The 16,749-nt window shown below is 46.2% G+C and overlaps 1 protein-coding gene across 2 annotated transcripts in view; it reads left to right on the top strand.

The window, feature by feature from the left end:
• The first annotated feature begins 3,925 nt into the window (after nt 1-3,925).
• HABP2 (hyaluronan binding protein 2) overlaps nt 3,926-16,749 on the top strand; it is a 62,437-nt gene continuing 49,613 nt past the window's right edge. Inside the window, exon 1 of one of the 2 annotated variants that reach the window (XM_077454997.1) lies at nt 3,926-4,039. In XM_077454997.1, the coding sequence (XP_077311123.1) occupies nt 3,983-4,039 (57 nt within the window). In that variant the 5' untranslated portion in view covers nt 3,926-3,982. The remainder of the gene's footprint in view (nt 4,040-16,749) is intronic. The other variant, XM_077454998.1, reaches the window with a different exon arrangement.

Here is a 16,749-nt window from a genome sequence, read left to right as displayed (position 1 = left end):
CGATCCGATTCTGCTGCGGGCCAAAAAAAGGGTCCCGTGCGAATTTGCGGCGGGTGCGGCGGGTGCGGCGGGTGCGACACAAATTCAGCCATACTATCTGTATGGCTGAACTCGAATCGCACAGAGATCGAATGTGATTTGCACTGCAGTGCGGTGCGAATCACATTCGTTCTCATAAACCGCTGCAATGTGAACCCAGCCTTAGTGAGACTGGCGAGGGGGGGTGATCACGGGGTTAAACCTTTATTGGGGGGGTTAGGGGGGCACATTAGAACTAAAGGGGGCTAACCCTAACTGCCCTAACAGTTATTACAGTCAAAAATGACACCAATGCAAAAAAAAAAAAAAAAGCAATTGGTGTCACTGTGACTGGGGGGGCAGGGGTAATTGGGGGGTGATCGGGGGGTAAAGGGGGGTGTGAGTGTGCCTGGCATGTTCTACTGTGTAGTGTAGTGCTTGTGCAACTCAACGATGCTCTCTCCTCGGTGCCGGAACAAAAAATACCGACACGGAGGAGAGAATACATCACTTCCTCTCCTGTGTTTACATTACAGGAGAGGAAGTGATGTCACGGGACATTTTCATTCGTCGGGAGCGATCGCGAGGGGGTGGCCATGAATGAATGGCTGTCCCCTCGTCCGGGATCGCTCCCGAACGAATACCGACCGCCGCAGGCACCAGGCGGGGGCCCGATCGGGCCCCCGACCGGCGGGCAGGCAAGGACGTACATGTAAGCCCTTATGCCTGCCCGTGCCATTCTGTCGACGTACATCGTCGTGCGGCGGTCGGCAAGTGGTTAATATTGCTTCTTCTGTGTGAGATCTAACACAAACAACAGTCGATCTAACCTGATCTAACAAAGATCTAACAAGCTTCATAAAAAAATTTCAAAAATTTTGATATGGGGGGGGGGGCTAACCTGGCAGAGGTCATAAACTTGCATTGTGAGAAGTAGCAGTAAAGCAAAACCATTTGGTAGTGCTGCAATTCAGGAAGCAGAACCTGCAAATGTAATATATATTATAAAAGGTTCTTAGAAAAACACTGACACAATTATCTTAAAATCCTTATTTTCATCTTGTATTTCCTCTTTGTTATATCTAAGTACTGCTGATCTCCTGTAGCCTCTTTGTAGCCACTTCCTGTCTAAATGCACTCCAGCGATGGCTGCATGCTATTTCTCAGGATGGGTTTCCTGATGGGGACAACAGTGGAATACGCCGGTGTAATGTGTGATAACATGGCTGCCTCTAGCCTGAGGGTGACCACATAGGAGCACAAATGGTAGACAGACAGAGTGTTGTCATGCTATATAAGAAAATATCTGAACCCTGAACCTCATGGCAGGGTCAAGAGGGATTATAGTAATGAAAGCTGTAGATTTAACCATGCTTATACAATTAGTAACAAAATCCTGTTTTCATCTGTTTTTTCATTCATGCCGCAGAGCTGCTGGTTTCCTGCTGCCTCTTCACAGCCATTCCTTGTCTACATGCACTCCAGTAAAGTCTTCATTGCTTTTCCCAGGATGGGTTTCGCACTGGGCCATGTGTATTGTACATTAGAATGGGTGCCTGTAGCCTTACACAATGCAGGAGAAAAATTTGGAAACAAGGACAGAGTGGTGTCACCCTAAAACAGGAAGTGCTTAATCACTTGCCGGCCGTGTCACGCAGATATACTGCGGCACAATGGCTCTCCTGGGCAAAATTCTGTATGGGTACGCCCTACCTATTTTTCAGCCACCAGAGGCAGGGCCGGTGCAACCACTAGGGAAAGTAGGCATCCGCCTAGGGTGCACTGCTGCCTAGGATGTCCGGCCACTGGCTTTCCTACTCTCTTCTCTCTGCAGCAAGCAACTAAGTTTCCGAATCAGCAGGCAGCCGGCACTCCATTCGCACATAGTGTCAGAGGCACAGCGGTGGCTGTCTCCTGATTCCCGAATGAATAGAAGCAAGCAAACATTCGTCAATGGGCACTGTTAGGCTGCATCGATGGGCACTGGTAGGCTGCATTGATGGGCGCTGGTAAGCTGCATTTTATGGGAGCTTCATTAAAAAGGTGGGGTTTACATAGGCAGGGGAAAATGAGGTTTCGCCTAGGGTGTCAAAAATCCTGACCAAAGGGCGTGGGTGTGCACCTACTGCATGGCGGGTGACCTGATGTGCGTGGCCGGTGGGCACGATCACTGTCAGTCGCGCATGATTGCATGCACGAGAGCCAGTACGGGGATTTGTGTGTGTATAAACACACAAATCCCTGTGCTGTCAGAGGAGAGGAGCAATAGTGTTTCTTCCTACGAAGTAGGAAAAACGATATGGCTCCTCTCCTAGTCACTCCCATCCCCATACACTTAGAACACGCTGAGGGAACACCTTGATCGCACCCTAGTGTTAACTCTTTCCCTGGCAGCGACATTTACACAGTAATCAGTGCATTTTTATAGTACTGGTCGCTGTATAAATGCCAGTGGTCCCAAAAAAAGTGTCAAAGGTCTCCGATCTGTCCATCGCAATGTCGCAGTACCGCTAAAAATCGCAGATCACCGCCATTACTAGTAAAAAAAAACGAATAATAAAAATGCCATAAAAATGCCATAAATCTTTCCCATAGTTTGCAGACGCTATACACTTTTGCTCAAACCAATAAACCTACGTTTATTGCGGTTTTATTTACCAAAAATATGTAGAAGAATAAATATCAGCTTAAACTGAAGAAAAGTGTTTTTTTTTAAAACTTTGGAGATATTTATTATAGCAAAAAGTAAAACATATTGTTTGAGGTGATCAAATATCACCAAAAGAAATCTCTATTTATGGGGAAAAAAAAGGATGCAAATTTTGTTCTAGTACAACATCGAATGACCACGCAATTGTCAGTTAAAGCGAAGCAGTGCCAAATTGTAAAAAGCGCTCTGGTCAGGAAGGGGGTAAAATCTTCTGGGTCTGAAGCGGCTAATCAACAACCTTCATGGCAGGGTCACCTGCACATATTTTAATGAAAGCTGCAGATTAAAAATGATTGCCTTTTTTATCAGTTTTTGCATCTCCGTGCTGCTGATCACCAGCAACCACTTTGCAACCACTTCCTTGAATGCCAGGTCCTGCCTAGCGCACGTTTAGGAGATATTTACAGTACCTATAGGTATGCCTTATTATAGGCTTACATATAGGTACAACTTCCGCATTGGGGGTATACAACCACTTTAAAGCTGCTTGAGATTTTAGTAATTGAGTTCACTTACATCTGCTGTATGACTTCATGTTTTATTGCAATCAAATTTACCGAATTTGCGTTACCCTTAGTCCCTGTTCACATTGGGGCGACTTGTCATGCGATTTGACAGGTCAAATCGCATGACAAGTCGCAGCCTATTGCCAGCAATGGCACTGTTTAAAATCTCGGTGCGACGCCGACTTTGTGGTGCCGCACCGATTTGCAAAAGGAGTTCCTGCAAAACATTTGGTGATTCCAGGTGCTACTTCAATAGACATCTGTGCATGAAGCTGCACAAATGTCTTCCAAGTCACACCCAAAGTGGCACCGACATGCAGCTTTGAGATTGTGCAATTTTAGATGAAGTCAATGTAAATGAGGGCTTAATGAAATAGGTGATTATCTTCCCTAAAGAATGAACTTTCCTGAGGACAGTGTTGATTTTTTAATTACATTGCTGCAGTGCACTATTGTGAAAGCTGTTAGAAGGTAGGACAAAAATAGCAACAACATAGGACAGAGTGTAGCAAAACAGTATCAATTATTGTGCTAATTTTTCTAAAGGCCTCTCACAGCAAGGAATGGGGGATCTGCCCTGTTCTGGGACTTGTACTTACATGTTGACATTCAGGTTGGGCTGACCACCCCCTCCATTGGATCCATTGTTTACTAATGTAAAGGAGGTTGGACACAAGGGGAGTGTAAACTGTCCAGGTCAATATAGACTCTGTACTGTGTGCATTGGAGAAGAAGGACCTGACCAGCCATGAGACCCACTCAGCTCATCGGGATCCTTTCCCTTCTGACCATTGCGTCATCCTCTGTAAGTATTGGGGATCCATTGGAACTGGGGTTTGAAAAATCTGGTTGAGGGTATCACTATCCAAACTTCTTTATTGTACAATGTATATATGTTGGGGGGGTGAACAAAACCGGGTTAGAAAAACGAATCTTCACCAGGGACTATCACATTCTCATCAAATTCTCATCAGGGTCCATCAAATTCTCATCGGGGTCCATCAAATTCTCATCAGGGTCCATCAAATTCTCATCAGAAGTACTACATTTCCATTATTTTGTTCAATTCTAACTTTTTTTTTTACTTTTTCATTTTAAATAACTTACCAGCAGTACATTTCAAAGAGAAAAAAGTTTGTTGGGAATTTGTACAAAATACTACCTTCGGTGGAGAGAAAATTTAGAAAAAAATGTCTTATTTCACCAATTGTTTTGTTACTAATATCTGAAGTGGTGGCAGTTTTGGTTTTCATGGATTGCTGCTATTTTGGAAACATTTGGCTAATACAATTGGATATTTTGGATAGTTAGTATTGAACCCCCGTCCGGGTGTGAGTCTCAGCGTCACTCTAGCAAGCTCCATACGGATGGTATCCAATTGGCCTGTGTATGTGTTTCTATTACTCACCAAATGCTTTCTGATACCTATGTTTAGAAGAGTCAAGTGGCTTTGAATTTTAGTTTAAAGTGGACTTTCACTAAGCTCAGCTCTTTTAATCCCTACAAGTCTCCCACCTTCAGCAATTGGAAACAACTTTTTATTTGTATTCACTTTTTTAACCACTTTCGCCCTGGAAGAATTTGCCCCTTTAATGACCAGAGCATTTTTTGCCATACGGCACTGCGTCGCTTTAACTGACAATTGCGCAGTCGTGCAAACAAAATTGACTTTCTTTTTTTCCCATAAATAGAGCTTTCTTTTGGTGGTATTTGGTCACCTCTGCGGTTTTTATTTTTTGCGCTATAAACAAAAAAATAGCGACAATTTTGAAAATTACTTTCTGCTATAATACATATCCAAAAATAAATATAAAATAACGAATTTATTCATCAGTTTAGGTCGATATGTATTCTTCTACATATTTTTGGTAAACAAAATCACAATAGGTGTATATTGATTGGTTTGTGCAATAGTTATTGTGTCTAAAAACTACCTTTATTTTTTTATTTTTTTTTATTGTTTTTACTGGTGAGGGCGGTGATCAGTGATTGTTAGCGGGACTGCCACATTGAGGCGGACAAATCTGACCCCAAATTACACTTTTTGGGGACCAGTGACATTATTACATTGATCAGTGTTATAAAAATGCGCTGATCAATGTAAAAATGACACTGGCAGGGAAGGGGTTAACACTAGGGGGCAATCATGGGGTTAAGTGTGTTCCCTCAGTGTGTTCTAACTGTAGGGGGTGGGCTTACTGAAAAATGGCAGAGATCACTGTTCCTGATCACTGGGAGCAGTAGATCCTTGTCCTGTCATTAGGCAGAATGGGGAAATGCAATTTTTACATGCATTTCCCCATTCTGCCTCTCCCTGTCGTGATCATGGGCTGCCAGGGGACATCGAGTCCACAGGACCCGCAGGCATGCTCCCGGGGTGCGTGCCCGCTATCCTGCTTTTACAGACTGGCTTACAGGTATGTCAGTTTGTGTTGGAGAGCTATTTTGTCAATGTATATCGTCGCGAGCCGGTTGGCAAGTGGTTAATTCATTATTGTTTTAAATATTTTTTTAACATGCCCCCATTTTCACCAAGGTGTGAATGGTGTCTCCTCCACCGGCTGAATTTCAAACCATATACGGGTAGGATGCTTGTACACAAGTCAATCAGTCAATCAACTTATCCAGCCTGCCAGGGTTTTCTCAAACGATCCTTGCTGCTGATCACTGTATTCTGACGGTGGGGAAGTCTCCCCACTGTCAGAATATAATAGCTTGGCGGGAGTGATTCCCCCATCCTCGAATGTGTGGATGTAGGAATCTGATGTTTTTTTTGTTGTTAAACCCACTCGTTTTAACAAAACAAAAATGGTCAATGTATGGGCTGCCTTAGAAGCCCTGTCAATTGGCTGCATAATATTTGATTACTCTTCCTGTGGCCAAAGATAGGGCATAAAATGCCACCACCACATGACCATTCTGTGTAAACATACATGTTCACAATTACAAGTGGCTCAAAAACCTAATAGGAGCCAGTAATACCCCTCCCCAACCCCCCCATACCCATAACTCAGGCATGTCCAAAGTATGGCCCGCGAGCCAAATGCGGCCCATGTTGCAGTTTAATACGCCCCCCTTGATTATTTGTATATATATATATTATATATATATATTATATATATATATATATATATATTATATATATATATATATATATATATATATATATATATATATTTATGGTCCAGAGCCCTCTGACCGATACGGATAAAGATGACAAACAAGGTTAACATAAACTCGCTTACTTGAAATGGACCTGAAAGTGTGCCCTGGTCTGACGTACGGTATACCAAAATAAGGGGGCATACCTTAGATAGAGAAGTGGGTGATAAATGAAATGAATATGAATGGAGTGAAATGAGTACTCTCATGAGGAGTATAATGCTTGAGAAATGCCCTGAAAAAGGGGATGGGTGGGTGGGTATCGCGCACCGGAACCGACGAGGAAGATAGGCGAACGGGCTGGTTATATACTCCACCGGGCTCCTCCCATAATTTCAGGCCACCATACTGGCCTTTCTATTTATGGTCCAGAGCCCTCTGACCGATACGGATAAAGATGACAAACAAGGTTAACATAAACTCGCTTACTTGAAATGGACCTGAAAGTGTGCCCTGGTCTGACGTACGGTATACCAAAATAAGGGGGCAAAACATTCAGGTAGGGGTTGCATTTTATTGATTCAAGTTTGTTACTGGGTGAGCTCGACAAAGGCCTGGGTCATCTCCACTTGCGGATTGGGTATGTAGCGGGCGAAACAGGTGGACCTCCATCTGCCCAACTTCTTGATAATGTGAGCAGGATAGAGGTGAAGGATACCCGGGAGTATCCTGACATGTTCCATCGGGCAGCGTTCAGAGGTTTAGTGAGAAATGGCAGAAGCGGACTAGTTCCTGGTTGATCAGCCAAAAGGGTCAACAAGCGGGTGAGAATGGCGACCGGGTACCAGCGGTTGTTGGACTTATAGAAGTGTATGTCCGTACCCGAGCCAAGCTGCTGCGTCTAGGAGACTGCTAAGTGTAAGACGAAATGGTCTTCGTATCGGACCAGGTGGTGCTTGCACAGCATGCGTGCTGTGAGGCTACTACAAGTAAACTCGCTTGGCCGTAAGAAGCCGTAGAAGGCCAGGTGTATGGCTGCTTGTAAATGACACTAACGTGGAGACCGAAAAGGTGAAGTGGCCAGGATATCTGACATATTACTAAAACGTCTCTTGTGATAGGCAGTCGTTTTGGTGCCGGCCATCGGCTGGCGCTTCTGGATACAGCGCATAACAGCCCGAACGGCGTGGTAAGAAAATAGGAAGGGTACGGTAGGGTCCTGGAGGGACGTGAAATGTTGTACACCGGTCAGGTATAGCCGGATCGTATTAAAGGATAATGCCAACTGCGAGTGGCAGTAGGAAATGAAGGCTATGACTTGCTTGACACGGGACGTCTCTGTGCTGTGATACGTGATGAAGTGGTTAAAGGCCCTCCAGGCTGATTGATAGGCCTTGAGGGTATTGCGGGAAAGGGAGTGATCAAATGAGTTGGGTAGCCGCTAGGAGGTGAGGGGCTAATCCAGGGTCAGTTAAGACCAGTCCGGGAAAGCTGCTGATGTTGGACCGGCTCCGGGTACCTAATCGAAAACGAGACAAGGTTAAAGCGGGAGAGGGCGTCCGCTGCCTGATTGAATTTACCGGGGATAAAGGAACAATGGATGTTGAACTGAAACAACAACAAGAGCTGGACCAGTCGACGTAGGAAGGACATACCAACAGAGAGGACGCCTTGGCGCAGCCGGGAATTGCCAGTAACTGGGGAGGCCAGGGAGCTGCGAGCCAGAGGTGGCCAAAAAACAGCCGCAAGCCCGTGGAGGCTGCTGCGTCGGTCATCACCTGGGGAGAAAGGGAAGACACGGAGGGAATGAACAGGGAGACGCCATTCCCAGGCGATAGGAATTCCTCCCGCATAGCAAGGACTGCTATTGCCGCGGGATCCAGGCTGAGGACTTGCTCTGGACCCTGTGAGAGGGACAGTAAGACCAATAGGCGTGACACAAAGGCGCGACCCTGAGGGATGATGTGCCTAGCGAAACTCGACATGCCGTGTAGGGACTGTAGGTGTCTTTTGGATGACTAGACTGGGGAATATGCGAGGATATTATATGCCCCTAAAGATGGCCGTTGTGATGGGCGAACGTTTGCCGTTGGCTATGGGCTGATGCCTCTGGATGCCTTGTAGTGGGGAACTTGCTGTATGGGCCGAACGACAGATGGCTCTCCGTGCATTGTAAAGATAAGAAATGCTGAACGCTGGCTAGAAATAGCCTGGGCGTGCTACAGGAAGAAGCCAGTTGCGTGTGTCAACATGATCCTGGCGCGGGACGGAAGTTGAACTCAACTGTCCTATGGAAGAGACGGGTAGGCAGACAACAGTGAGTGGTTTGTAAGAAAAGCCACAGGAGACGAGTGGCCAATTAAGTGCTGCTGAAAATGACGTGTAGCCAGCTTGTGTGCCACTGAGAACGTGCTTGCCAACGAGTGATTGCAAGAAGTTATGCTAAGTCGCGAGCCTTGGCATGACCAAAGTTGTGTTAAATGTGTGCTTGCGACAATTGCCCGGGAGTTTGTCACTGGAGATGTGTACGTAGTGACTGTGAGCAATTCGTGTTACCGCATGTGCACTGTGAAGACTGCAGGAGTTGTGCTTGAATGTATGTTCGGACGCGTGCTTGCGATGATTGCAAGATGTTACCCAGGATGCGTGCTTGCTACGATTGCAAGATGTTATGCTAGGGTGCGTGCCTGTAACTAACGCAAGGAGTTATGCCAGGACTCGTGCCTGCAACGACTGCAAGGAATTACGGTAGATTACGTGGGTAGCCAGGCCGGAAAAGACAGAAGTCCATCCAGTCCCACCACAAATCAAAATAAATAAGGTATCACACAACCCGACACACCCAATTCTACGCCCGCAGCTGATCCAGAGGAAGGCAAAAAACCCCAAACAGAGCATGGCCCAATTTGCTACAGCAGGGAAAAAATTCCTTCCTGACCCCTCGAGAGGCAATCGGATTTTTCCCTGGATCAACTATACCTATAAATACAAGTACCCCGTAATACAACGTACCTTTAGGAAGGTATCCAGGCTTCCCCCAAAGCAATCTATTGAGCAGCCAGAAGTGCCTGCCAGCAATGATTGCCATAAGTTGTGCCTGGACATCTGCTTGCAACGATTGCAAGAGGTCTATGCTCAAATGCGTGCTTGCCATGATTGCAAGAGGTCTAGGCTCGAATGCGTGCTTGCAATGATCGCAAGAGGTCTATGCTCGAATGCGTGCTTGCAATGATTGCAAGAGGTCTATGCTCGAATGCGTGCTTGCAATGATTGCAAGAGGTCTATACTCGAGAGCGTGCTTGCAATGAGTGCAAGAGGTCTATGCTCGAATGCGTGCTCGCAATGATCGCCAGAGGTCTATGCTCGAATGCGTGCATGCAATGATTGCAAGAGGTCTATGCTCGAATGCGTGCTTGTAATGATCGCAAGAGGTCTATGCTCGAATGCGTGCTTGCAACGATTGCAAGAGGTCTATGCCCGAATGCGTGCTAGTAATAAGTGCAAGAGGTCTATGCTCGAATGCGTGCTTGCAATGATTGCGAAAAGTCTATGTCTGGATGCGTGCTTGCAACGATTGCAAGAAGTCTACGCTTGGATGTGTGTTTGCAACGATTGCAAGAAGTCTACGCTTGTATGTGGAGAAAACAGCGAGACACGCCTAAACGAAGCTGTGTTTTCCCTTTTGAGGCAATTTATAATGAAATGAGGCCGAGGAGCAAAGCCCCCGGCAGGCATCCAAACATTGAAGAATCAACTGGACCCAAGCCGGGAAGCGGTATGTGACAGTGAAATGAGAGAACCTGCCATGACAGAGATCCAGATCGCCATGCCACAACTTGCGACCGAGCACGAAACGGATTCTGGAGCATGTACTGAAATGAGGCCATTCCTGGGGCACGCCGAGACGAATTTGGTACACAGATGTGACTATTCGTACCGGAACGTGATAGGTGAAATGAAATGAAAAACCCATGACAAAGACAAGAATCAGAGGACGAGCCCTTGAACCAAACAGATGAATCCTGTCTTTGGAGCATGTACTGAAATGAGGCGTAACAGCTGGGCGCACCGGAACGAATCGGTGCATAAATAAATGCAACAGGATTCGAATCGGAGCGTAATAAGTGACAGAAATGATATGCCATGACAGAGACGAGATTCAACGACTGGACTGATGGTTACAACAAAAGAATCCGTCTCTGGAGCATGTACTGAAATGAGGCGTAGCAGCTGGGCACACCAGAACGAATCGGTGCATAAAAGAATGCGACAGGATTCGAATTGGATCGTAATAAGTGACAGAAATGATATGCCATGACAGAGACAAGATTCAACGACTGGACCGATGGTTACAACAAAGAATCCGTCTCTGGAGCATGTACTGAAATGAGGCGTAGCAGCTGGGCACACCAGAACGAATCGGTGCATAAAAGAATGCGACAGGATTCGAATTGGAGCGTAATAAGTGACAGAAATGATATGCCATGACAGAGACAAAATTCAAGGACTGGACTGATGGTTACAACAAAGAATCCGTCTCTGGAGCATGTACTGAAATGAGGCGTAGCAGCTGGGCACACCAGAACGAATCGGTGCATAAAAGAATGCGACAGGATTCGAATTGGAGCGTAATAAGTGACAGAAATGGTATGCCATGACAAAGACTAGAATCAAGGACCGTGCCTGAACCTGCCAGTGATTCAGTCTCTGGAGCATGTACAGAAATGAGGCCGAACCCTGGGGCACTTCGAAGCGAATCGGTGCATCAGAGATGCGACAGGATTCGCACCGGAGCGCGGTAAGTGACAGAAATGATGAAATGATTTAGAATGGTAGAAATGAATTGATCTGACATAACAGACTGAAATGATTTGAAATGAGATGAAAATGACAGACATAACTCAAACAGCATAAAATGATTGAAATGGCATGCAATCATTTGAATTTGGAACGGTCCGACCGGTTTACGGCTTGAAAACAACGTGAAATTGCCATTGTCCGGACTGCTTGATTTAACGTAACGAGCAGTCGGCTGTGATTACGAAACGATTCGATCGATTCGAATATATAGAAATGATCGGGGAGTCGTTCGGCTTAGACCTACGAAACGAAGTGCCTGATGTGGCACGATCGACATGTCCCGAAAAGGTGAAAACGACTTCTTTCGAAAGAAGGGGTAGTGACATGAGGTAACGCGTACGAGTACCACGGCTTAAAACGTTCGTGAAATGAAAGTGAGAGGTTCGTGAGTTCAGGGTATCTCGTTTACGCAACATTGTAACACGTGAAATGAAAAGGGTGCCGAAGCCCTACCTGCGACAGCCGGCCCAGACGTGTTGTACGACAACAGAAAATTAGTTGAGTATAGCGACACTCGGACGGCAAACCCACGGACGCTGACGAACGACAAGGCGACTTGACAACACGAACACGACCGGGACAACACGGGAACTCACGAACACGACTCACTACGTTTGGTCTCGAGGATAGTCGGCCCTTGATTTCTGACGTAACAGATATCGCACACCGGAACCGACGAGGAAGATAGGCGAACGGGCTGGTTATATACTCCACCGGGCTCCTCCCATAATTTCAGGCCACCATACTGGCCTTTCTATATATATCTTTTGTGGCCCCCAGGGCCACAAAAAATGTGTACTGCATTTATCAGCTCTGCCTCGGAGGGGACAGGGAGGGGGCGGGGTGAGTGCTGTCAGATTACATACAGGAGGATCTGTTGTTTACTTGGTGGCATCTATAATAGGAAGTTCCATCTCCTGGGCTGGCATTGAATGATGGTTTTGTCTATCATAGGAGGCAGAACTTTGTGTTAAAGAGGCCACCAAGTAAACAGGAGATTCTCCTGTATGTAATCTGTCGGCACTCGTCCCGCCCCCCTCCCTGTCCCCCCCAAGGCTGCAGATGGGTATTGATCAGGCTGCACTGATGGAAATGGTAGGGCTGCATTCCAGGCAATGGTGAGGCTGCATTCATGACAATGGTGAGGCTGCATTCATGACAATGGTGAGGCTGCATTCATGGCAATGGTGAGGCTGCATTCATGACAATGGTGAGGCTGCATTCATGACAATGGTGAGGCTGCATTCATGGCAATGGTAAGGCTGCATTCATGGCAATGGTAAGGCTGCATTCATGACAATAGTGAGGCTGCATTCATGGCAATGGTGAGGCTGAATTTGTGGGAATAGTGAGGCTGGATTCATGGGAATGGTGAGGCTGCATTCATGGCAATGGTGAGGGTGCATGGATTGCAAAGGTAAGGCTGCGTTCATGGCAATGGTGAGGCTGCATTCGTGACAATGGTGAGGCTGCATTCATGGCAATGGTGAGGCTGAATTCATGACAATGGTGAGGCTGCATTTAAGGCAATGGTGAGGCTGCATTCATGACAATGGTGAGGCTGCATTCATGACAATGGTGAGGCTGCATTCATGGCAATGTTGAGGCTGCATTCATGACTATGGTGAGGCTGCATTCATGGCAATGGTGAGGCTGCATTCATGACAATGGTGAGGCTGCATTCATGGCAATGGTAAGGCTGCATTCATGGCAATGGTAAGGCTGCATTCATGGCAATGGTAAGGCTGCATTCATGGCAATAGTGAGGCTGCATTCATGGCAATGGTGAGGCTGAATTTGTGGGAATAGTGAATTTGTGGCAATGGTGAGGCTGAATTTATGGAAATGGTGAGGCTGCATTCATGGCAATGGTGAGGCTGAATTTGTGGCAATGGTGAGGCTGCATTCATGGCAATGGTAAGGCAGCATTGATTGCAAAGGTAATGCTGCATTCAGGCAATGGTGAGGCTGCAGATGGGCACTGTTCAGGCTGCATTGATGGGCATTGACCCTTATTTTGCTTCACAGTTCTTTATTTAAAATTTACGTTTTTCCTGAAACTTCCCTCTTAAAGTGAAGGTGCGTGTAATACACCAATAAATACAGTATATCCAAATAACATGCCCAAGCTCATCCTTAGTCCTGAGCGGTGCAGACTAGGTCCGACGGTCTTCCTGACGGACTTTCGGCGGAGTTCTGACTGACTTTCCAAATGAGCGGCCACACACAATCACACCAAAGTCCGATGGATTCGAACGTGATGACGTACGACCGAACTAGAATAAGGACGTTCATAGCCAGTAGCCAATAGCTACCCTAGCGTCGGTTTTCGTCCGACGGACTAGCATACAGACGAGCGGATTTCTCCATAGGAACTGGGCATGGCAGAGTTCCTGTGTAAAAATTTGAAACATGTTCTATTTCTAAAGTCCATCATATTTTTGGACAGCAAAGGTTCGATGGAGCCCACACACAATCAAAGTGTCTGACGGATTTGTTCCGTCGGACCTTTGCTGTCAAAAAGTACGCGGCATTATACCAAATTTTAATGATTCAAAAAATGTCAGCCTTCACGCATGTTCACTTCATCCAATCTGGTCCTCTTTGAAAAAAGTTTGGACACCCCTGCCGTAACTGATCATTGTCTCCTGATCCAATCATGGAAGGGCAATAATCATCCTGTTTGAAAGCAAGAATTCTCAGGGCCCATTAGCCCTTAGCCAATTCATTAGGATGTGCTGACCTATGTGTGTTGGGGCATGCGTTAAGGTGCATTACATTAAGGCAGCTCTTTCATTATGTTTGGACTGCCAAGGTACAGCTATATATGAAAAAAAAATGTACATGGCCCTTTTTTTATAACACAATGCCCTACAATGCATGATATATGCATTGCGCTGTGCCATATATTGGTGCATTGTAGTGTGGACAGTTCCATTAAGTTTTCCCTGGGTTCGATTGAGGTCAATTAAATGCACTCGTTTATATTGTTACTTGCTGTGCCATTTTCGACAAAAAGTACTTGCTCATTTCAGACCAGGAGGTGCAACCAAGCGTGTGCACTTTTTGCGTGTTTCCATGCAGTCCTGCACATCCCATTTGGGACAGCCCATTAATTTCAATGGGCTGCCCTATGCGCAAGAAATTCATAAAAATGGTGCCTGCCCCATTTTCAAAATAGCACTTTCAGCAATTTCAGTTTTCAGCGCTGTCACACTTTGAATGATAATTGCGCTGTCATGCAACACTGTACCCATATAAAAAAAAATATTTATCATTTTTGATTTTTTTTTTTTTAGATAGAGCTTTCTTTTGGTGATATGTAATCACCACTGCGGTTTTTAAAGATTTTTGCTAAGCAGATATTAAAAAGGCTGGAAATCTTTAAAAAAAAAAAACATTTTTTTTTAGTTTCTGTTAAACTTTTTTGCAAATAAGTAATTTTTCTTGTTCACTGATGGGCATTGATGAGGCTGCACTGATAAGCTGCATTGATGGGCGCTGACAAGAAGGTGACACTGATAGGCACTGAAAAGGCTGTGCTGATAGGCACTGATAAGCTGCACTGATGAGGCTGCACTGATGGGCACTGACAAGGCAGAACTGATGGGTACTAATGAGGCTGCACTGATGTGCTCTGATGATGCTGCACTGATGCGGTGGCCCTGATGGGCACTAATAGGCAGTACTGGTGGGCAGGGAAGGACTTACCATTGGACTTGACTGGGCTCAAGCCCATGGGCCCCGCCCAATAGAGGGCCCCGCTGAGACACATAGCAAAGTGTTCATGGCTCCACTCCGCACAGTCACGCCCAGTCCTGGCCTATGATGGACATAACACAGGGACTGGGCATGACTGTGAGCCAAGCCAAGTACACTCGGCTACTCTTGGCTCCGCTCAGGACTGCGAGAGGACCCGAGAGCTGCTGAGAGGACCCGAGAGTCACAGAGAGCCGCCGAGATACAGAGGACTCTGTATCTCGGCGGGGCCATTTTTAAACTTCAAGGCTGCAATGACAAGGCTGCAAATGACAAGGCTACACTGACAAGGCTACAAATGACACTGACAAGGCTGCAATGACACTGGACAAGGCTGCAGATGGACACTGATAAGGCTGCATTGGTGGGCATTTAAATGTACGTTTTTTCCATAAACTTCCCTCCTAAAAGTTTTTAAAATTCCCTCCTAAACTTGGGGTGCGTGTTATACACCGATAAATATGATAATATATAGAAGGTAGGGCCCGAAAGTGACTCAAGCCCAGGGGCCTCCACCACCCTAAGTCCTGCCCTGCTGGTGGGCACTGATAAGCTGCACTGAAGGGCCTGATTTTGAGTGTAAACAATGTACTGGCAGGCTTGCCACTTATCAGCAATCCTTTCCTCACACAGACACAGCGCGTGAGGAAAAGACTACCAATAACCGGCAAGTCTGTTTACATGTGATCAGCTGTGATTGGGCACGGCTGATCACAAGGTAAAAGGGAAATTGTGATTGGCCAAAAGACATAGCAGTCACTAATGCATGCCCCAGAACTGGAAGTCTTTTGGCTATAGTGTGGGAGGGAAGCAGTTAATGGCACTACTGTCGTCTGCCAAGAGGCAGTGCATTTTTGTGCATTGCAGTAAAATGCATAATTTTGTGCGTGTTCCCACAGTGGTGTGAACAAAGCCTGAAGGCTTTATCAAATTGTTACGTGTATGGATAGCTTCAGTATGTAGCATGATCTTATTGCATTGGCTGTCAATCAGTGATACTGATTGCACTGCTTGATATACAGATATTTATATAGCGCCGACTAATGCAGGGCTTTACATACTGTGCACTGACATTAGTCCCTGCCCTCAACGAGCTTACAATCTAAGGTCCCTGACTCACATATATATATACTAAGACCAATTAAGACAGGAACCAATTAACCTACCATCATGCCTGTGGAGTGTGGAAGGAAACCAGGGTGTAGGCAGGTGTAGTTAGCTACTTTGCCATTAGGTGGCTCTGTTCCAGTATAGTGTCTAGTTACAGTAGGGGAGGTCTTCAGTAGTGATGGACGAACTTCCGACGGGACGTTTCGCGAACGCGAAACGCGAACGGGCACAAACGTTCGCGAAAACGACCGTTCGCCGCGGGCTCCATTGACTTCAATGGGAGGCGAATTTCGCAAACCTTTAGGTCGAATTTGCGGCCACGGGGTAATTATTAGGGGGTAGCACGTAGTCCCACCACCTGGACAATAGCATAATACATGTATGAGGTGAATTTGGGATCGATAACTACAAGCATTTTTTTTTTATTTGGGAAATTGTTCTGACAATTCAGGACTATGGAGCTAATGAAGGCAATGGAGGAGAGGGAAGGTCAGGGACCAGGGTAGGCAAACAAGAGGGTGCAGGAGATACAGAGCACTGACAGCAGCACCGTAATACAGAGCACTGACATCAGCACCGTGACATACAGCGCTGACAGCAGCTCCGTGACATACAGCGCTGACAGCAGCTCCGTGACATACAGCGCTGACAGCAGCTCCGTGACATACAGCGCTGACAGCAGCT

Source organism: Lithobates pipiens, unplaced genomic scaffold (assembly GCF_037356315.1).
Source record: "Lithobates pipiens isolate NorthernLeopardFrog02 unplaced genomic scaffold, aLitPip1_a1.2 Scaffold_25, whole genome shotgun sequence".
NCBI lineage: Eukaryota > Metazoa > Chordata > Amphibia > Anura > Ranidae > Lithobates > Lithobates pipiens.
This window is presented reverse-complemented; position numbering and strand designations above follow the sequence as displayed.